Source organism: Oenanthe melanoleuca, chromosome 4 (assembly GCF_029582105.1).
Source record: "Oenanthe melanoleuca isolate GR-GAL-2019-014 chromosome 4, OMel1.0, whole genome shotgun sequence".
NCBI classification, from domain to species: Eukaryota; Metazoa; Chordata; class Aves; order Passeriformes; family Muscicapidae; genus Oenanthe; species Oenanthe melanoleuca.
Genome location: NC_079337.1, coordinates 2287807 through 2309938, shown reverse-complemented (window position 1 = coordinate 2309938; position 22132 = coordinate 2287807). Strand labels below are relative to the sequence as shown.

The window sequence follows — 22132 nt, the reverse complement described above, 5'->3', positions numbered from 1 at the left end:
CCAGCTGTTCCTTTCAACTTCATGGGTCCAGGATATAGTTCCACAGAACTGCTCTGGGCACGTGTGCACACAGAAATGCACACACACCTGTGTTATGGTGTGCTAAAAAGCAATTAAAGGCTGTGGGACAAAGAGACAAGCATCAGTTATCTCAACTGCTCTCCCTGGGGACTACCATCTCAGAATTACATTTTTTGGAATATCTCTCGGGTTTGTGTTATTTTTTTAATTAGTTAATTTTATCTGGGAAATTTTATTTTTGAAGACTGTCGGTCTTCACCTAGCAGGAATGAAGCAAGAGTCCCCATGACAAAAGAGCTGATAATTTGAGGCCATCTACTTTGACATCAGTACTTGGAGTCACTTAGTCTCTGTGCAAAATGTGATCTTTTTTCTACTTTGACAAGTAATTTTTCATTTTCTCTGCAGCAAGTATCTTTTGCCAACGTTAACACTTTGGCAAAGTGGCTTCTCCACATACATGCAGTAGGCTGGCATTAAATCAGAATACAGTTGTTTATTGTGAAGGCCTTGATGAGAGTGGGTTTTGCTCACAAATGAATATTTTTTGAATATATGGCATTTTGTTCATAGTGCTCAACACTTGCAATGCCTTGAGGGAAAAGGCAGTATTTCCAAATATTAAATTCTCTAGTTATTTTTCCCATAGTTTCTTATTATGTCACTTTTTGAGATGCAGATGAATAGGATTTTTTTTCTCAAGTTTTTGCCCCTAAATAATTGTGAATTTGCACTGTAATTAAAAAAAAATACCTTTTGAAGGAATTTGGGAGTTAACACTTCCATAAAGTCACTTAATGATGATAAGTATTGCATTTTATTGCTGGTGTGTTTGGCAGCATGGGGGAGGAGTATTTTCTTAGATATGCAAAGCATTACTCTCTGTTTAGTGTTTTTCAGAAAGCAGCTGCCCCAGAGCATTGCTACTGTACTAATCTTACCAGATTGGCCTCTAAATATTTCAGACTCTTAGGTAATAGCTCTTATTAATATTTACCAAATTCTCTTTGCTGTACCTGATGAGCTTTATTATAGAGGGCCCCAGGCTTCTATGGTCTCAGCAGAGCAGTGTTTGAGAGGAAATGCGAGTGTAAGGAGCAGTAAGGACAGCACAGTCTCCATTTTCGTGCTGAGTTCCCTGCCTGGGAGCTATAGCTGTGACTCTTATGCACCACTGATTTAAGGGGTTTGGTGGCTCAGCAGAGATTATTTATACCGTTTACACCAGGCATTCAAAAGAGGATGTGGCGACACAACAGAGCACTGAGGTGCTGAGAATGAGGCTGCATTAAAGATGTTTTGTTTGAAGGGAGCAAATCAGAGCCGACAGTAGCACTCCTGAGCACTGGTCACAAACTTTTGCATGCTCAGTTCTGCTTCCTCATGCACAGTTATTGTGTTTACTTTGGGATGCCAGCACATTTCTCTTGGGATGCAGATTAAAAGCTGTAGGATGAATGCTGACTTAGTTGTAAAGGGTCCTATACTGATGTCCAAGAGTTTGTGGTAAAGTTTGAGCAGTAACTTTGTTTTCTGTCCCTCATCACTTTGCTTTATGCAGTAGAACAGGAAAGGTGGCAAAGGATGACTTTGCAGGAAGATGTGAGTTGGGACGGTGCTAAGTCACAGCAGTTCTTCCACTTCTCAGCCAAGCAATTCTGCTGAGCACAAGGCTTTTTTTGTCAGAGACAGAACAGCAGTTTGACATACAGAACAGCAGTTTGAAAACTGAGTGGCTCAAATATGAGTAAAAACATATCTGGTTATGGCTTTTCAGTGACTGAGGGGTTTTTTCAATTTTTATTTTGCCTTTTCATTTTCAAATGCAACTCTTTATCCCATATCTACTGGCAAGCAGGTACCAATTCATAGAACAACCAAAGCTGAATTAAGTCATTGCATGAAGTTCCTTCCATTAAGTTAATTTTTTAAAGGGTATGGAGGTTTTGGTTTGGGGTGTTTGTTTGTTTGTTTCAATAGGTGGTCTATGTATGGTCTGTGTAAATACTGTAGTACGCTTTTGGAAGGCAACATGGAGTGAAAGCATCCTTTTCCCTTTTTCATCATTGCAGGAAACCAGAAACTTGAAGAAGTATTTGGATGTTTCAGCAAATATGACATAAGCTTTTGTGACTTTCAAGCCCATTTTAAACCTCTACTACTGATGAATGTGCCCTGTAACTTCCTAGTAGTGCACTAATTTGAGACATCAAACTTCACAGAGTTACAGGCTTGGTTCCTCTGGGGATCCACAGATCTTAATCTGTAGTACCAAAAGGAAAATGAATGTCTTTACCATTGACTGTGTTAATCCCTTTCCATGCTCTGTTCATGAACAGAATGAATGGGATTGCACAGAGAGAGTTTTCCCTAGGGAGCATTACCCTGGTGGTTTGGCACCTCGGTGCACATCTGTGCAGATGCTGTGCTGACCATGCAGCATAACTTTGGTGTAAAGTTCAGTCTTCTCCAATAATTTGTCTTTGTAACATGAACTAATTCAGATACCAGGTTTAGCAAAATGATCATGTGAGCAGTTTCACGCAAATATTTTAGGTGATAGGTTTGCATGTGGTTGAATAACTCTGTCATCAAGAATTTCTCTCTATCTACTGTTTGACTTGACTCCTTCCCTGGAAAAATTTGATTTTCAGTGGAAGTATGTGGAATACTATTATTTTGATTTTTTTTTCTTTAAAGGCAGAAATTCAGGAAGGAGATCATAAAGTTATTTGGCCATTATATCAAGCTGCTTTCTGGGGGATAGGCACAAAATAATGCAGTTCAGCACAGAAAATTGCATAAAGGAGATGATTTTACTTTTCAGTCAGATTGGAGCTGGTCCATACTAATGGCTAAATGGAAGCTAATCAAGCTAATAGGAGTTCTCCCTAAAATTATTGTTAGGGTATTTCCAGTGTGATGACTGGAAAGTATTTCAGGTGAAAATCAGTGCTGAAGCCAAAGCGGGGCTATTCCTGATGTTTTGTGGGCTTACAGAGTTTCTCCAAAAGGAAGGGCTCTAAGTTCCCTGGGTTCCTGTCAGACATTCCAAGGGCTTTGCTTATGAGCAATGACTTTGTCTGAGGTTGTTAAGGACCTTCTCTGGAACGCAGTGGAGGACAGTGACCACAGGGGCTACAGCAGGCAGGAGGAAAAGGAGTTACCCCGGTTTCCTTTCTGCCCTCTCGTGTGTTTGTTGATAACAGCCTTGATGAAATATCTGCAGTTAATAATGATTTGGTCTAACCGAAATCCTTTCAGAAAAGATAAATAGAACTGTTACTACTGATGGTTTGTGACTCTGGAGAAATAGGAATTGCAGTGTGAGCTTCTGATGAGAGTTATTATATTGGATGAATAATCTCTGTAATTGCTGCCTTTTGGCTTGTTGTGCCTGAATCCTGCCTGATAGGTGTGTGTGAAAAACTGTATCTGTCTGCAGTGACTGCACAAATACTTCTTGTAGTGCATCCCCTCTTAAACTTAGTATCTTCTCAAATTGTCATCCCAGCATCCCTTGTCTTTCCAATGGCAGGCTGAGTGCAGGCAGAATGTCTGGGCCATGCTGGATTAGCCTCGGTGCCACCATGCACCCTTTGCTCTGCACTCAGCCTTTGTGTGCACCAGAGATTGCCCTTCTCTGCCCTCACTTATTTGGCATTTTCACTTCACAGACATAACCCTGCGCCTGGATTGACCAAAGACGCCAACACAAGCTCTTGCCAAAAGGCAGCTCTCATCTTCCCTGGCTACCTCAGCCTGTTTTCCTTTTCAGAAACAATTGGGGGCATATGATCATGATTCAGAGAAGGATTTGTTCCATCTCACTTCTGTGATTCAGGCATTTGAGAGCAAAGGAAAAGAAAGCATGTGATCCTTGAAGAAGATATTTTTGAAGACGTGTCAGACTCAAGTTTGGCTAGCAAGGAATTAGGCTCCCCAGGCTGAGCAAAACATTGTCCATCATCTCAAATAACAGCCTCTTTCTAGTCCAAAGGGACAGATCCATGATTCTGCAGGCACTTGGAACCAAGTCCTGTTCCAAGTTCAGGAAGTGACACGGCAAGAGCACCTTCTGCTTCAGGCAGACGCCAATGTTCAAGGAGCCCATTCCCATGGTGCCATCCTGGCCTGCTTGGTAACAGGGATATGGCAGAGGAGAACATTGCTCTGAATTGAAAAAGCCATGCTTTGAGTTCTTACTAGTCTATTTCATGAGCAGGACTTTTCTATCAAAAGGTATAATTTGCTTTGTATTAAGGCTTAAAGAATTGTTAACTTTTTTGTAATTGTATATGCAAAGCAGACCAGCTGCACTCCACATTTTACAGATTTAGGGCTGTGTAGCATCTGTGGCATACCCAAGGGTCTGTACTAAATCCCATTTCATGAGTAGTATCTTTGATGCTGCTGAACAAAGCAATGTGCCCAACAGCCAGATGTTTTAGGGGGTCTCTGTCCTCAGCTAGAAATGTGAGGATGTTCTTCTAAGCTGGTACGTGGTGTCTCATCCAACATTTGGTTTGCTTTAAAGACGAGACATTTGGGGATATTGAAAGTTCAGCTCAATGCAAGCACACACAGAAAGCTGATTTGGGGATGTTTGGGGATTTTTGGGAGGTTTGAAGGTGGTGTTGGCTGGCCCTTCATAAAAATATGGAGTAATCTGAAATACAGAACCAGCCAAAACCGCAAACTCTGATTTAGACCTACTTGGCTCTTCTGAATCATCACGAGCTGTGCACACTGAGTCAGCCAAGAGCTGGTTTTCTCTTCAGTATTGTGTAAACACAAGATGTTTCTCTGGGCTAAATATTATTAAGTTTAAAAGTCATGTTTATTTGTCATGTATAAAAAATGATTAATACATAAAGTTACCATCTGGGGAGATCTGAAAATTCTTTTCTTTTACACTTTCTTCCTCAGCTCAGCTTTGAACACTGATCACTTTTAGGGTACCCTATTTTTTTCATTTGATTCTATAAGTGTTAATTATTTGGATCAAACTACTGACAAAGCTTCCTGTATTACCTTTGGAAATTGCAATTTCATTTAAAATAATTGAGGAAAACTGCAGTACTTAATTCATAGTTGTACCACGATGTGGTGTGAATTCTTAAAATTTGAAGGGAAGATTCTGTGACTGACTAGCACATTTTCAGGGAAAGCTGTAGACACAGAGAGGGTATGTAAACATGGCGTGGGGGCTTCATTAGGATGCTCCTTTCTGGCCAGGAGGTTTCTCTTTACAACTCTTCACAGTATGTATGAGAAATTGTTAACAAGGCCTGGAAGGTTATTACTCTGCTGAAATTTGTGACTAATTGTGGGGGGGTTTTCCTCATCCTGCTTTATTTACAACTAAGGTGTAATACTGCTGAGAAAAAGGTCGTATGACATTAGGAAAGTAAGAGTCACAGAAAAGGCAGTTCTGAGGGAATTTAAAACAAAGCCCCAAATCCCACAGCTGAGACGCACAGAGATGCAATACCAGCTGTGCAGTAGAATTATAACCCCCCACTTCTCCCCCAAACCAACAAAAGCCATCAAAGACATGGAAAAGGTGACTGGTGTTTATCTTTTCTTCCCCCTTTCCATAGTGCGGCTCCATGACAGCATATCAGAAGAAGGATTCCATTACTTAGTCTTTGACTTGTAAGTATTTGTTTTGCATTTGTTTAGCATGTTGGGGATGTGCTGTTCAGACTTGGAGATGCAAGTGCAAGCTCCTGAGACAAATGCATGGTTCTGGTGCAATGAGCTGGACAAATAGATGGAAACAACTGGAAGGACAGGAACATATTTGGGCATTTGCATGTGCAAGAACTCATTTGTAAATGTCACTGTAAGGATTCTTTATTAAAAACTGGTGAAGTGGATTTTAATATAAAGTATAGGTATGTAAGTAAAGGTTGTGTGATACCTGCCAAAATAAAGCAAAGATAGAAAAAGTATTTGCTGCAAGCCAGTTGTCTAAAGGAAAGATAAAAGAGAGCATGTGGAATACTAATTTCTTTATAGAAGATCCCCACTGCTGGATTAAAAAGGTAAGCCTGAGTTTAGAGAGGGAAAGATTCTTTTAGTATCTCATTCCTGATTGATATTTTACTGCTTTATAGTGTTTCATTTTGACACCACTATCAGTGTATAGTGCCCATCATATAGAAAGCAAGTTTCCTACTAATATTCCTATTTTGCTTCAGGAACTGAAGTCCCATGAGTTGTTCGTGTAGCGACAGGGCTTGTTTTTTTCCAGATAAGGCTGTTTAGTGTTTGGTGACAGCATGAACTGTGTATCTCAGGCTCTTAACTTGAAAAGAGAAACTGATTTCCTCATTCTTCCCTGGGACGGGCAAACATTTCTTCCACTCACTTGAAAAGTTACTGCTTATGGTTTTGGATATGGACAAACCTGAATGACAGGAATTGCATTGCAAAACTGACTTACTTAAGAAAAATTATCTCTTTACATTGTAAATTTTTCCAGGGCACCCACCCACCTACGTATCTACTAAGAAGAGCTTTCTTAGGCCCCCCATGGTTTTCCCAGATAGGAGGAGAATACATTATTTCCCCAGAAATGGGAAATAGCTCATTTCTAAGCATACAAACAGAAGTATTTGCATTCAGCATGGCTAAGTTAGAACCTGAATCTTCCCACACAAAAGAAATCGTGTGCTTTTGTGTTCAGGTTACATTCTGGTTTACTTTCTGACTTAAATTTTTTTAAAGAAATCTGTTAAGACTTCTTCAGCACTAGATTTCAGACTAGAAATACACACATATTAAACAGTCTATCTGCAGTGAAGGCATTTGGGATTCAGGACTCAAATCCTAACTGGGCTCAACAGAAGCTTGTATGTGATTTGTGTCTATCCCAGGTAAGTGCTGTGCCAGTTGGCTTGGAAATGGCTCCAGGGCACAGCACACATATTTGTTCTCTGACATGCACTGGGGTTTGTTTTGCTTTTTTTTTTCCCTTAAGGACTACAAAGGAAATCTTTCTATCTGGAATTGGAAAAGGCTTCTTAATTCAGAACATTTCTAAGAAGTGCATGCAGAATTCTTAGTTCTAGGGACAGTATCCCTTTTAAAAACCAGTGCCTATTTATTTTCTTTGTTGTACTGCTGTACTGTGAGAAACTGTGGCATACTATAATTGCAGTTAGTCCACGTCTGCCTTAAATTTAATATATAATGCCAGATTTATGTCAGGGGGTTATGGCTGTGATGTGAGCTAGAACATTTGAACGACTTCAAAGTTGTAGATAACAGTATCTAGATCTCGATAGTAAGGGAGCAAACGGAGCCTGTGTTCTGCAATAAAATGTTAATGCCTAACCCAAAGATACTCCCTTGGCAGCAAACTAGGTTGCACAGGAAGTGTTCTGCCTTAGCTGGAACTTCCTTCATTCCCTGTCAGTCCCATCAGGACAAACAGAAGAATAGCCTCAAACATTTATATAAAGCTTTTATGTTTTGACCACGTGGTTTGAAGATTTTGTAAAAAGTATTTATTTTGCAAAAAAGAGCATGTCTGAATGGCATAGGCAGTGACTTCGCTGTCTGATTGTCATTTTTGGAGAAGCAACAGGTTGCATTCTTGAGGAACTTTTGCCAAATTACTGAGAATGCCTGTTCACAATTAATTTTTCACATTCAGATTAAGAAATCATTGTTTTAATGCTGACTATTTATTAGTGAAACTTCACCTTTTACAAACACGTGGTTACTGCCCTGTTGACAAGTACATAAAAGAGCTGACATGATAAAAAGGTACCATATGCACTTCTTGAACACACAGTCCAAGAACCTGCTTTCCTTAATTTAGTTTTTATTCAGCAGGAGCCTGACTGTGGTGTAACACTGTCACTCCACCCACACATGCCATCATGTCATTTTCTTAATGATTTCTTTCAGACTGTGTGGGATTCGGTATGACTGTTTCCACAGAAATTTCTTTCAGACTTCATCCCACGTAAGAAAGTGAAAGGGAAGACTGCCCTTTCTGGGGATAGGGAAAAACAACTGTTGTTACTTTCTATTTTGAATTTCTAATGATCTCTTTGGATTGAATGCCATAGAGATGTCTGCAGCCTGTTGCTTCACTTGTATACCTCCAGCTGTGCTTTTTTCTGGAGAAAGAAACCGTGTTTAAGTACTGTGTTACAGACATGCATTTGGGTGAACAGTCCTGGTGACAAATGGGAAGGTGGGTGTCTCTGGAAATCCATTTGGAGAATGGGTATTGAACAATGAACTTTATGAATTTAATAATGGACTTCATGAAGTTTTTGCTCCCCTTCCCTATTGGTTAAAGCAGCTGCAGTCAGGATTTGCGTCCGTTGGACCATTTCAGTTGCTAAGCACGAATGAGACTGTCTTCAGTGTTAATGATGTTAGATGAGTTCAAATCCAATCAATTCTGTCAGTATTAATTGCTGTATCTGAATGGAAACAGCTGTAGCGCTTGAAGACTCTCTTGTGCAAGTCAATGAGAGTCTCTATTTTCAGTGTCTCCTGTTTTAATGCACTTGATGAGATGCAACAATTGGTACATTAAGAATCCTGGCCCTTGCTTATGGTTTTTAAGAGCAGGTACCATATTGTGTAGAATAAACAAAAAATACAAAAAAATAGCCTAATTTGCAAAACAATGTTTACCTCAGGTAAGTGCCTGGGCTTCTATTTCAGGAGTAGAAAGGCCATAGATGAATGTAATAATTCCATGGCCACTGTAAGCTCCTTCCTCCCAACTCCATTGTGAAGGCAATTGAAGAAATAAAGGTGAGGAGGAAACCACACCAGTCTGATCATTATCAGAGGGTGGTTTAACTGTCTGTGCTTATTTGTATATTTCTTTTAATTGTTCTCTTATATTTGCAAACATGAACCAGCAGTTTTTCTCAAAGTGATGCAGAGGGCCTTGGTCTTTCTACATGCTGCTTGTACCTCTTCTGTGTAAACAAACCCATGTACTTTCTCTGCCTCCACTTTAGTATGCTCTTCTGAAAAATCAAAAAAGAACTATAGCAATTTGTACAAATCAGTAGCTTTTAGGTTGTACCCTGAAAGTTACTAGAGCTAATTTAATGAATGGCCTGTCATGAAATGCAACTTCTCAGAATCCAGATATGTATCTGTGTCAGAAAGGCATTGAGATCCATTCCCATTTGCATCCTGCGGGGAGATGGGACCTTGGCATCTGCTCATGTTGGCTTTATGGTGGAAGAACAGTGTCATTTGTGAGTGGCTTCCTGGAGCCTGCAGGCCTGGATGCCCATGACCTTTATTGCTGCAGGGGCACCAAGCTCAGGGACACTCAGTGAGCCAAGGCCACGAGTACAGCTGTCGTGGTTTGCCCCGAGCTCCGAACAGGCAGGTGGTTCTGTCCTCTCTTGGTGCCCTGCACTGCGCTGCCTTCCTTCATCGTTGTGGCCACTTAGCTCTTTTGGGAGAGCTGTTCCTAAGGTATCCTTTGGAGTGACAGAGCGTGGGAATTGCTGACTGCTTGTTTCCTTGTCACTGAAATTCACCTGCTCTGTTCCTGCTTTAATCTTTCTGTTGTTTAACAATGGTTGTGAATACCAAGCAAATGTTTAGTGTCAGCAAGTAAGATTTCATATCCCCTTCCTCCTTTCGTGCTGGAGAAGAACAATTTGGTATTCTCTTCCACTGAAAGACACTGATGACTAAAGCTTCTTGTTTTCTTTCTTTGGCTTGGATCAAAAGTAAGTGTTTTAGGAAAGAGTAAGATCAAAGGATGCTTTGTTTTTTCATTCATCACAGAGTGAGAATTAGTCCTCTTTACCAGAACTGTGGCAGACAAACATATATGCAAAAAAGGGTTATGAAAGACTGTCAAAATATGCATCAATCAAACATTCTGTGCTACAGCAACTAAAGCCAGTCTCTGGAAGGTAGGAGACAAAAAGAGAATACAAATTAGGTAACAAGCTATTTTACCTGCTCTAGATTTTACTGCAGACTTTCGTACAAAATAGCATTCTGTTACCTGAAAATCTCTATGCTGAGAATCAGTAAGGTGTAAACTCAGAAAAAAGGTGGTGTAACCCAAATATAAATGAAATCATGAAAATCAAGCTCTTGAACTGGCCTTCTCCAAGAAGGGAGCAGGGCATTTCTGTAATCATTTAATGTGACTGAAAACTGGGCTCCCCAACAAAATGTCAGTACAGCAGTTTGCAAGTGAATGTTATAGTTCTGAACATTCCAAGTATTCTCACCTTTAATTTTTTTAATCCTAATAAACTGAATTGTATTCAATAGTAATTGTGTTCACTGTAGTATAGATTTTTAAGCATTTCAATCTTTAAGCATTTTGTTGTGCAATCAAGCTTTTACATTTGGGAATTTACTGGAAACATAGCGTGCTAATATTCGCATTCGTAATCAGTAATGAAATACAACCATTGATCTCTCACATAGGAATTATTTATGTAAGCACCTGTATGTGTGAAGAATTGTGTTTAGCTGTGCCAGTCTGTCATGAGAGAAATGTTACGAGAAAGTCTTCCTGTGCTGAGTCTCCTCTTGTGACACAGGCACACAAGTTTTAGGAAATTATTGAAAAGCTCATTAATCTTCATGTTACAAGCTAGAAAACTTCTCCTGATTTTAACCTTATATTTACTCGTAGGTTTTGCATGCTCGTGTATGTACCATTATCCCTTACAACTCCCCTTTAGGCAGATGCAGGCTTGGGCTCATCTTCAGTATTTATTTTTGTCCCTCTTAACCTTTGTTTAACCCAGCTCAGCTGGGTTTGCTTCTCCGAGGAGATCTGGTGAGTGACTGACTGGGTAGCCTGGTTGCAATTTTTCTGTTCATGCTGCTCTTCCAGTTCCCTTTTCTGAGTTTGAGTGACCAGAACCAGTACAATATGAGGAGGGTTTTTACTACTGCACTTGAGGACATTGCTGTCACCCTGTTTCAGATGCAATCCAAGATTGTGGCATCATACTCAGGGCTCATTCTGGACTGTGATCTTTGTGATATAAAAACACCATTTTATTTTTTTCAACCACTTTCTATCATTAAACCAATGGCTGTACAACGAGCTCCTGAGTATGTGAGGATGCACAGCCACTTCTGTTACCAGCCCCAGGATCATACAATTCTTCCCTTGTACTTAGTTTCAGTGGCACTTTAACTAAGCTATTACTACTTTCTCTACAAAGATAAGTGAAAATTTGCTAGGGAAAATCTGCTGATCAGTTAAACTGATTAAGGTACCCTGCTTCCACTGATACATCCCTTCCAACTCAGCAATGCTCTTTCTATCCACAGCACAAAAAGCCAGCCCCTCTGGTAACTAGGCACACCTCTGTTGTGATTTCACCTACACTGAAAGAGCCTTTTCCTTTTTTATCATTGCTGTATTGTAGCATTTTTTACCTTTGCTTAATAATACAGTATTCAAATTATCCTGAACTGTATTGAACTTCAGCCATGATTTTCCTGGCTGGTCAGTTCCTTTTATCCTTGTGTTTTTAATCCTTCCTTTTGACAACCATAACTATAGTCTGGCATCTTGCCCAATATGCTGCTGCCCTTGGCTTTTATTTCCTATTTATGATTGCACTTCCACCACATCCATTTTATTCATATAATGATTTGGATGGACACTTTAGCTCTTACACCTTGCTGCAAAACCTCTTGAGTTTCCGTACAAATATTTCACTTACTCCTCTCTGACTTCTCTCTGTCAAGTTAATTCAAGGTGCACATTCTCACTTCTGAAATCTCCTTTTCCCCATCTTGCTTTTTGTAACAGAGTCACTGGAGGTGAATTGTTTGAAGATATAGTTGCAAGAGAGTATTATAGTGAAGCAGATGCCAGGTAAGTAATTTGTTTTTCTAATATTGCCTTTGATAATTCTAGGATAGTTACTTAAATATACCCTGGTGCTTGGCATCAGTTTCCCAGCACAGTCTGTGAGACTCTAGGATTTCTCCAAGAGTTCTCTTAGACTTGGAAGGACAGAGTTTGGCAGTTTGCACTCACGACTGTGTGGTGGAGAACTCATGGGGAGTCTTGGTGTCTGCTGATCTGAAAAAGCTGAAGTTGGATCTCAATTAGATAAAATTTTACCCATTGTTTCCTCTGCAAACTGGACATAATAGTTCAAGTATCTCCTCCATGAATTCTTACTTTGATGATCAAAGTTTAAAGCATAAGTTGGTCTTAAAAAAATTTTGCATTAAATATGATTTTTGTTCTCAGTCTAGAAGTGCTAATTTCCTTTTTCAGTTAGAAAATTTTTGTTGTGTTTCATCCATAAGCAATTACACTGTGCGTCTCATAGTCTGTGCTCAAATATGAAATCTCTGGCAATTTTCTGCAAGTGCTTGTTGAAAAACTTGAATAATAAGTTGACAATTATAATAATTTGCATGCATAAAGTATCAGGACCACTTATCTCGTGTTTGTCCTCATATAATAGTAAATCTTAAATATTGTCATAAAACTAAGAATCCTAAATATTGTGGTCAATTACTTTAAAGAAAGTATGTTCTACCACCACACTCTTCACAGAAGTTGATCTCAAAGTAAATTAAAAGAATCCTCATGTTTCTGTGTGTTTACAAACACACACACCCCCCCCCAATAGTACATATTTAGTACATGTAATTTTAAATTATGCCTTTACATTTGGAGATCACTGGGAGATGACCAGAAAGAATTAAGCATTCCTAACAAGAGTAGTAGGATAATAATGAACAGACAAGAAGACACTCTGAATATTAGGAAGCTTCCACTTCCAGATCTTAGTGCATCTGTAGGAATGCTAGAAAGATCAATACTTTAGGCATTTAAATAAAGAAAAATACATAGCAAAACACCCTGTAGAAGAGAAAACAGCAGTAGGGTTTAGGTGGGGTAGGAAAAGAGGAGCTGTGTTTAAAAAATTTTCAAATCATTTTTTTCTGCTATAATTGAAACAAATTTCGAATACTGATGCCAAAGGCCAGTATGTGGTGTCCTTGTGTGTTTTTAAGGTAGCTGTAAATTAAAAGGAAAAATTGCAATGATGATTTTTTTCTGCTCTAGAATTACAATGTGTTGGAAGGAACTGTGCATATACACATGTATATATATAGATAATATATATATACATTTTATAATTTCAGTAAAAATTTGACCAAATAAATGAAGTATCTAGTTATAGTGCATCTCTGTATTTTGTATATTTTATAGATATATATATATATGTATATATAAATATGTATAAAATATACCTAGTGTGTGTATGCGTGTATCCCTGTAGCAATAGTTCCTGTTCTCTGTGGATGCCTCTCCCAGGACTGGTCTGCTCCTGCAAGCCCTTGCTCACGCCAGTAGTCTGTACTCAGACAAACAGTGCAGTGAGTTGTGAACTACTTGCCTAAGAAAGGGTTTTCAGGCTTGGGCTCCAGTTACTGATTATGACCATTCCTTCTGAATTCCATGGTCAAAAGGTTTTGGATGAGCAGCATCTTGACTACTCTGCTTTACTTATCACTCACTTGTGCCACAACGATGTCTTTAAAACAAAATTCTAAGCTCTTGTAGTGCCAAAAAAATCTGAAGAAAGTTCCAGTGCTCCAAAATATTAATATTTTAGTTGTGCTTTTTGGCATTGTAGACTGGCCAAAACTTGCAAACCTGGGTAAGGAAAAATAGGTGCTAGTTCAGTTACTGAAAGCACCAAACCAAAACATTTATCTAAGTTTTTAGTGTGCATTTTCACTGCCCAAGTGACTCCTAACTAAACTAGAGCTGGACATGATTTTAAATGAAAATGCATGCCACCTTTTTGAATGACTTGGCTTTATTCCACTAATTGTTTTAAAGAAACCATTCAATTCGAAATGAACAATGTTTTGCTATTCCTTATCTTTTGACTTTTTTTGTTTCATTTGTTTTCTGTATTTCATCTCATTTCTAACCATTCTCTTGTTTCAGCCCTTGTTGTAATGTTAACTTCACCACAAAAAATTAAGAAAACCAAAACATGCCACTAATTGTTTTACCGCCTCCACTTTATTTTTCCTGCGGCAGTTTTTGGAAACTGGAAAAAGCTTCCATACTGCTGAATGAAAATACATTCTGATGATTCTGTCTCACAGGTGTCATATGTTCCATGTTAAATGTCTTTTTTGGTTTGGTTTTGGTTTTTCATTTTTTGGATATGTTGGAGCTGGAAATATCTCTATATTCAACAATGTTGTTTTTCCAGTTCAAACTACGATCAAGACTTGTCAAGAGGTGTAAAACTGTTTTTGTTCTTTACCTTTTTCTTTTTAAGTTTTATTTTATTTTGTATTTAATGTGATTATGTGCCTTTAAAATGTTCTCCCTTCCATTCTGCCCTTGTATCTTTGCAGTCATTGTATACAGCAGATTCTAGAAAGTGTTAATCATTGTCATCTAAATGGCATAGTACACAGAGACCTGAAGGTCAGTATCTGGTGCCCATCAATTGGATATAAGAATTTTGGGGTTTTCTTTCCACTGGGTAGGGGCAGAGGGTGGGATGTCTGCGATGTTCCCTTGCCTATCCTATTCACCCTCTGAACGACCGGTCCAACCAATACTGCATGACGCCTCTTTCCAGTTCGCAAGTCTACAGGCCTAATATACATCATGGCGAAAGGGGGGGCGGTTGCCCCAGCGCTGTCCCCTGCCAAGGCGCCGTGCCGGGTGCCGCCGCCTGTGATGTATGTCAGCTTGCAGATGCCACCGCCGCGGCTGTGCTCAGGCCCGGGGGCAGCGGCTGGACGAGCGGCCGCTCGCTGCTGCGCTCGGGGGCGACGAGCCTCAGGCGAATTAAGCGGCTGGGAGCTAATTAGTGACCTGGAGCACCTGGCTTGGAGGGGGCTTGGGGACCACCTCCATGGTCGCTGCCATTTCTAACCATTTTTACAATTCTTTAATGCCTCTGTGAATACTCTGAGTTAAGCGAGGAGGAGAAGGCACAGAGCATGCCAAATATTTAATACGACCTTGAATTAGTGACAAAATTTCTTCCTTTAACAAATTACCATTAAAAAAGACATTGCTAATTGGCAAGGCAAGGCAGCCGCCCCGCCGCCTGTCTCTGAGGGAGGCCCCGCGCCGCCTGAGGCCTCGCGCTCCGGGCGGGGCAGGGCCGGGCCGGGAGCGCAGCCACGCCGGCCTCGCCCTCGGCCGCCGCCCCGCCGCCTGGTGCTGGAACTAACGGGCGCCCATGGTGTTTGCATGCAGTCATTGCATTCAGCAGATCCTGGAGGCCGTGCTGCACTGCCATCAGATGGGCGTGGTCCATCGCGACCTCAAGGTGAGTGCTGCTGCCCCGCCGCCCTCCCGGAGCAGCATCCCTGCCCCACAGGGCCGCCAGCAGCCGAAATGTAAATGCTTCTCTCTTTTTGTTTCTCCCCTTGGTTCATTTGTTTTTAACTCGGCTTCACCTACATGCAAGAGCAAGCTCATGCCCAGCAGAGGGAATCTGCTCGAGGCACTACTACTACCTGGCAGTACAGGGAGAACAAAAGGTTGTTTGAGCACTGTGTGTATTCGTTGAATACACGGTCTTCCTCTGTGTTATCCAGAGCTTTTTGGGCAGGGCATGAGGGCAGCTTCCCATCTCTCATCAGCAGAATTTGGAGTGCTTCCGGGAAGCACAGTAGCCTTTGCATGCCATGCATTTTAGTGACAGAAGGTCATCTGCTCTGGGATGGCTGGCACACAGACCTCTCTCTCCTCCAGATGATGGCTGGGCTACAAAACAACCTTAAAAAGCAGGAATTTCTACAGCATTCTCACCACAGTCACTTGAGGAGTCCAGTTCCTTCCAGAAGAGCTTTAACATTGGGATAGAAACCTTTCTAAAGAAAACTCTGTGCTGAGAGAGCATTCCCTCTTTCTTAACTGTATACATATCCAAATGGCTAGAGGTATCTGCTGCTCTATGCCTTGAAAATAAGTTGGCAAGGAAAGAAGCAAGTCAGGATGATTTTCTTTTACTGTGAGGCTCCAAGAGAGAAAGCTGTCCCGAGCTCCTAGTAAGCCTACCTTTTGGGCACTTGAGCTTCACGATCCTCAAGGAAAAGAAGTTTTATTTTGAAATCCAATGCAAGTCTGAACTATCAGACCCTTGGTGAGGCAGAAAAAAATGGTGTGTGGGCTAAGGCAGCAAAACACACAAATTGCATTCTTGGCCCTTTGTTTTTCTATCTGAATGAGTTCTGGGGGGCAGAAATTTCCTCCTAGAATAAGAGTTTCTAGTGGTTATCATGACTAATAACGTTGGAATCAGAATGCTGTCGCCGTTCTTGCCAACCTTTACTCCCAAACAAACTTGTTCTTGTCTGACTTTATAAGGTCTATGTTGTTGTGATCAAGGAACACAAAGGCGTTTGCTCCAAAAGCTCAGAGAGCAGGATGAGTTTCAAAGATGCAGACCCCAAATTTTCTACCTATTTTGTACTTCTGGATTTTCCTGTGTCACAGTTATGCAGCAGGGGACTGACAAATCTCTGTCTAATCTGTAAATTTTGCATAGCAAGCTTGGTAACATGTAATGAGTTTAAATGGAAGGATGTCAAGTTTATCCAGCTGCTCCAGTGGTTCCTGTCCACACCGTACATGCAGTCTACATGTACATGCTTCTAGCATCAAAAGGAATTTAAAAAAACAGGATTGTAGCTATACAAGCTGATGGAATAAAGGATGCTTTCTATTACTTTTCATACATTCACACAAAACAACTTTTTCTTTGGGAAAGACATTAAATCCAGCTGTTGCCTACTCCAGACCATGTGTGGATTTTTTTTTTTTTCTGGCAATTCCAGGATGAATTGAAAAAACAGTGTGAGAAAAAAATGTTTCTTCCAAGCTGTAGTGCCCAGTTTCTTTTGGGAAAGTGAAAACTTGAGGAAGCAGAAAACCATCCTTCTTCAGTTACAGCTTTGTGGCGAAAGCCAAAAAACCCAAATAATTAAATGAAAGACTGTGGTGAAATCCGAGCAGAACGCCATGTGCTGAAAAGAAGATGCCAGGAGTAGAGCAGCAAGATGTGGAAGGTGTTTATAGGCTGGCACGGATCCTTAAATTGCAAAACTCGATGGATTTTTTTCCGATAACTCAGTCCACAACATGATGGCATGCTTGGGGTTGGGAAGATTTTGGATGATCTTGTTTTATTTAACTTTTCTTTTAGGCTGATTGAGTAGCAAATGGACAGGCGCTTTTGCAGCGTCTTATGGCCTGCAGAAGTGCTTGTTGCTGCTCTCTTTGTAATCACTCTCATAAGTCAGAATGGTGGTGGATCCTAGACTCAGAAAAAAAATCAGCTTATCAGTGGCAACCTGGCTTTATCAGCTAGCAAAAGTGCACTTCCAGGTAGGAATTCCAGTTCTCGTAGGGCTGTAGCATTCCTGCTTTGGTTAAGCTTTGGTGATTTTGTGCTTATGACCCTCTTACCTGCCACCAAAGAGTGGCTGCTTTAGTTATATTCAAGGAAAAATGCCCAGAGCCTTAAATACTGGGTATCTTAAGGATTAAAGACCTTTGGAAAAGTGTGGCATAAATCATGTTAATTTATTTGTAAGTAATTTTAGCAGTTAACAGTGCCATTGTGCATGCTTGGCTGCCGCCCATCACCGGGGAGCACAAGGTGACACCACCGAATTCGCAGTCCTGCGCGGCGCTGTTAGTGTTTCCCGAGTAATTGCACTCATTCCCAGTTAATGCATGAGAATTACCCACGTGCCTCTGGCCAGCCTCAGACGGCTGCTGCATGTTGGTTAAGCACACAGTCCCACATGGCATGGCCCAAGAGACTGTTGTCTTTGGCATGGGAGTAAGTCAGGAGGAACATACTCATCTGTTAAAGTGGTACTGCTGCAGAGAAGAGACGTGCAATGGAATAAAAAAAACAATGCCAAGAGGAAAACAGAAACAAAAAAAGCCAACAAAACACCAAACCAGCATCAGAAAACACAAAACCAGTGTTTTGAACAGAGTCTCTTTTTGGGAATGTGGTATGTGCTCAGTGGGGTTGTGCTTGTATTTCATCCAAAAGGATGAGGCTTTTCATTGCTTTTGGCTTGCCTGAAGGTCACAACTAAATAGGATCATACGTTGCTTTAAGAGGTTTATGCAAGAATGGCATTCCAGGAACTAATTACTGTGAACTTCTTTCATTCTGAGAGGAAACCTTGCAGAACTATGTGACTATGTGTTGAAACTAGTGTTGTTAATGTCAAGGAGTGTGACATTGCTTAGATCAGTGTTGAGGAACCTAGAGAAGAGTCCTCAGCTGTGCACTCAGTGTTTCTTATGTAGTTGAGGTGGTTACTGATAATGTAAGTGAATATAAAGATTATATTTTGTTCTGAGGACCCTTCACCTCAATTTTTAAAATTGTGAAAATAAAAAATTCATCAAGTAACTATTGATGAAAAGTTTTTTAATACAGTCTAATCTATGACATAGCAACAAAGGGTTGATTGAGAGAACAGTGTTGGTAAATTGCTGAAAAAATGTTCCTTTGATGAGAAGGGAAAAAACCACCTTTAGACTAAAGAGTTTGTCAGGGCATGTTGTATTGTTAATTAATAGAAGTATCACCGTGGCTGAGGTCTTACTTAGGCTCAAGTATATTTTGCTGGATACCTGCCTGACATGTATTAAAGACAGGCTTTGCTGAAAGAGGCTTATGATCTTAATTGTTTCCAGCCTCAGTACATGCATGGGATTAACTGCAATCACATAAATAGTCCCTTGGAAGTGATACAATTGCTGCTGGGTTGAACCTGAATACATGTTGAAGAGTTTGCAGGATTGGGGCCCCAGCACCAGCCTGACTATAGTGAAGTCCCTTGTCACAGGCCACTGCAGAAATTGCTTCTGAGGAGTCACAGCAATACCTGTGAAAGTGAGGTTTTGTTATTCTGTAAATATAGAACAAAACCTTTTTTAAAAATCATGGGAATTGGTAAGATAGATATGGCAAGAAAATGCCATGAGGTTCACAGTTCCCTGAAATAATCTGTTGATTTCTGCAGCACCTTTTTAGTTGTATTTTTAAAGCAAACATCCATACAATAAAGTTGCCTTTGGGCAATTTACATTTGATGTATTTGTTAATTGGAGTTAAAAGGGTTCATTATGAGCAGTAGAATGAACACAGTTGTTATGTTCAAATCCTTTACCTCTAATGGTGTGAGTGTACCGTGGCATTTCATTTCAGATGTGACCAACACACCCTGTAAAAAAAAGCAAACTGGGAATTTTCACCAACTAACATGGTTATTTATAAAGGTTCTCTGCAGGCACAAACGTGGTTGTGCTGGTTTTGCTGAAAGATTTGCAATGTAAATACACCTGCTCTCTAAATATGAATACAATCACAGGGCTGTTATTGTTGGGATGTCATGCAAAACATGTCCATTTGACAGTTGTAGATGCCTGATCTTGCACATTGCATGGGCTAGGCTAGTCATCAATGAATCCCTGTCTTTTGGGAGTTTCCTGCCCCATTTTTCCAGTAGTGAGCTCTTGGGAGTCTCTGACTTGTCCTGTCACACCAGCGGGTGTCACCGCTCCATATGCCCATTCTGGCTCTCCTCCTTCTCTCCATGCTGTCCTTAGTCTTGCTGGCATGAGCTCATGAAGGCTGGTTACAGGCCTGGTGGTTGTTTCCACATAGCAGTGGGAAGTGCAAGTTTTGCAATTTCATGGGAAAAACTTATGGGTTTCTTCTCTTTTTCATTCCTCTAAGTATTCCAGACTACCGTAACTAAAATTAAAAAAAAAAAAAAAAAAGTCTAAAATGTATTTACTTATCTTTTCATCTCAATTGTTTTCTCTCTCTGAAAAAAGCCTGAGAACTTACTTCTAGCTAGCAAATCCAAGGGAGCGGCAGTAAAACTGGCAGACTTTGGATTGGCTATAGAAGTCCAGGGAGAACAACAGGCTTGGTTTGGTAAGTAAATACCATTTTTTCATCACCATTTATTCAGCATTGTGGTTAATACCCCCTGCCTGCCCCACTGTCACCCCAGAGTGAAATGTGCAGCTGTGTGACCCTTTGGCCCTAGAAAACCTGGGTTTCCTGATTCCTAGCTTGTGCTAGCTTCTGTCAGCCTGTAAATTTGACTTAGGTGCACACAATCCCTTTTCTCCCACTTTCTCTTGAGTATGTAGAAGTAGGAAATAGGGATGTAGAACCTGAGAGGGAGACTGATGGTTTCCCCTCAGGTGACTGAGGAATAAGACAGTAGGGTAATACTGCTGAGTGTACCTGCCCAGTCATCAGAACATTTTGTCTGAACAGGTCTCTGTCAGCTGGAAACACCTGAAAATTTGATTCTGAAGCACTTTGGAATGTGACTTCAATGAAAGGGAAAATAGGGGGGATTGAACATCTGAGGCTGTAGCCAGACACAATTAGAGATTGCTTGTTAGAGTTAATAGATGCCCCAAGGAGGATGGTGGAAAATATTTAATGCTGGTAATTTTAAACGATAGTGCACAATTGTGATACACGTCTCACGTACCACCTTCTTTGAACAGATGTGAAGCATGGGGAAAAATTTATTGTAAATCCCAGGTGGAAAAAAATAGAGAATAAAATATTTATAGCAGCTGCCTGTTCTCCCTCAGAGTAGCTAGAAAGTGCAGTTCGAAATGGAACAAAGTGGTTGTAAGCTTGGAACAGAAGCAGAAAGGTTTTTATAGGCAGGGAGTTGGGAGGTTGAGTGTTCACAGCTATAAGTACATGTAGATGCACAGGCAGTACCATTGGACATATGTTGGCAGCTTTATAAGCCAGCCTGTGTTTTTAAATCCAGCCTTTTGATAAATGGATTTCAGTAATCCACAAAAGATGGAGGAGATTGCTCTTGCACATCAGCAAACAGACCAGTACAAGAGGAGCGGAATAGAAGCAAGACAAAACACAAGTGGTTTGTTAAAATGACAAAAGCATCAGGTAAACAGGGAGCATCTTAAAAAAAAAAATCAGCAGATTGAAGTTGACTTCAGGAATATTTTCTGTACATAGTGTACCTGCAGGTGATGCAGAGGAGGTTGGAAGTGCCCTGTAAAGTCTTGCACTTTTTTTTTTTTGGTCATTTGGTTCTTGTGAAATGCTTTGTTTAGACTCATGGCATCAAGAGAACTTGGGAGAAGGGAACAGGATATCTTTAAAATATGTATATAGGGAGGAGTCAGCAAGGTAATGAAAAGAAGTTAGCCTAATGGTGCTCTAGCTTTAAAAAAAAACTGTGGTACTCGATGAGTGGGTTCTGTACCTTTTTTGGAGCTTGCTCTGCAAAACCTGTCCAGAGTGGTCCAAGGGTCTGCCTTCAGCTTTGGGATTGTGTTAACAGGGCAGAACATGAACTCTGATGCACTGGGTGTTTTGAACTTTTTCTCATGTTCTTTCAGAAGATCTACTGGATTCTGCAGCACTTAGTGACTCATGGCATGCTTTGATTCTGATTATAGCTCTGCATCAGTATGCTTTTGTTTCTTTTTTCTTTTTTTTTTCCTTTTCTCTGGTATAGTCCTCTGGTGTGATGATCCCTTTTCTGCTTGAACCATGGCTATGCTTCAGCAGGAAACTGCCTCAAACTCTGTTTTTGAATACAACAGGATACTTCCCTGGTTTGCATGTTTGTCAAACAAACCTGTTCTTTGCCTATTTGTAGAAAGCCTGACACGGTTTAGTTGAAACATTGCCATGATTTAGTTGAGCTGTTAGGGCATGGTTTGGACTCCATGATCTTGAAGGTCTCTATCAACCTAGTGATTCTGTGAAACCTGCCCTCTCTTAGCAGGTGCTTAATTTACTGGGAAGGCATCAGACTCAGCAAAGCACAGATTTTGTCTTGGTCCTCTTAGAAATCATACAGAGGTAGGAGTACAAGGTGATTCAATCTCTTCTAGATACTGCACAGTCAGTTTCCACCTTTGCAAGGTACTTTGGCTAATGGAGCTAGTACAAGCAGCAGTACTTTTCTGAAATCTACACCCTTGTTTGGGAGTCTCTCTGAGCAGTTACAAAATTACCTGATAAATTACAGTTAGCTATTTCCTTGTGTCCCTTTTTTTTTT

The 22132-nt window shown here is 40.5% G+C and overlaps 1 protein-coding gene across 26 annotated transcripts in view; it reads left to right on the top strand.

Annotated features, from left to right (window-relative positions):
* CAMK2D (calcium/calmodulin dependent protein kinase II delta) overlaps nt 1-22132 on the top strand; it is a 116956-nt gene that overhangs the window by 58608 nt on the left and 36216 nt on the right. For 22 of the 26 annotated variants that reach the window (XM_056490903.1, XM_056490890.1, XM_056490902.1 and 19 more), the window contains exons 5-8: nt 5625-5679; nt 11822-11887; nt 14416-14488; nt 19895-19997. In XM_056490903.1, the coding sequence (XP_056346878.1) occupies nt 5625-5679; nt 11822-11887; nt 14416-14488; nt 19895-19997 (297 nt within the window). Of the gene's footprint in view, nt 1-5624; nt 5680-11821; nt 11888-14415; nt 14489-15274; nt 15348-19894; nt 19998-22132 lie in introns of all 26 variants that reach the window. The other 4 variants (XM_056490891.1, XM_056490888.1, XM_056490880.1 and 1 more) reach the window with 1 other exon arrangement.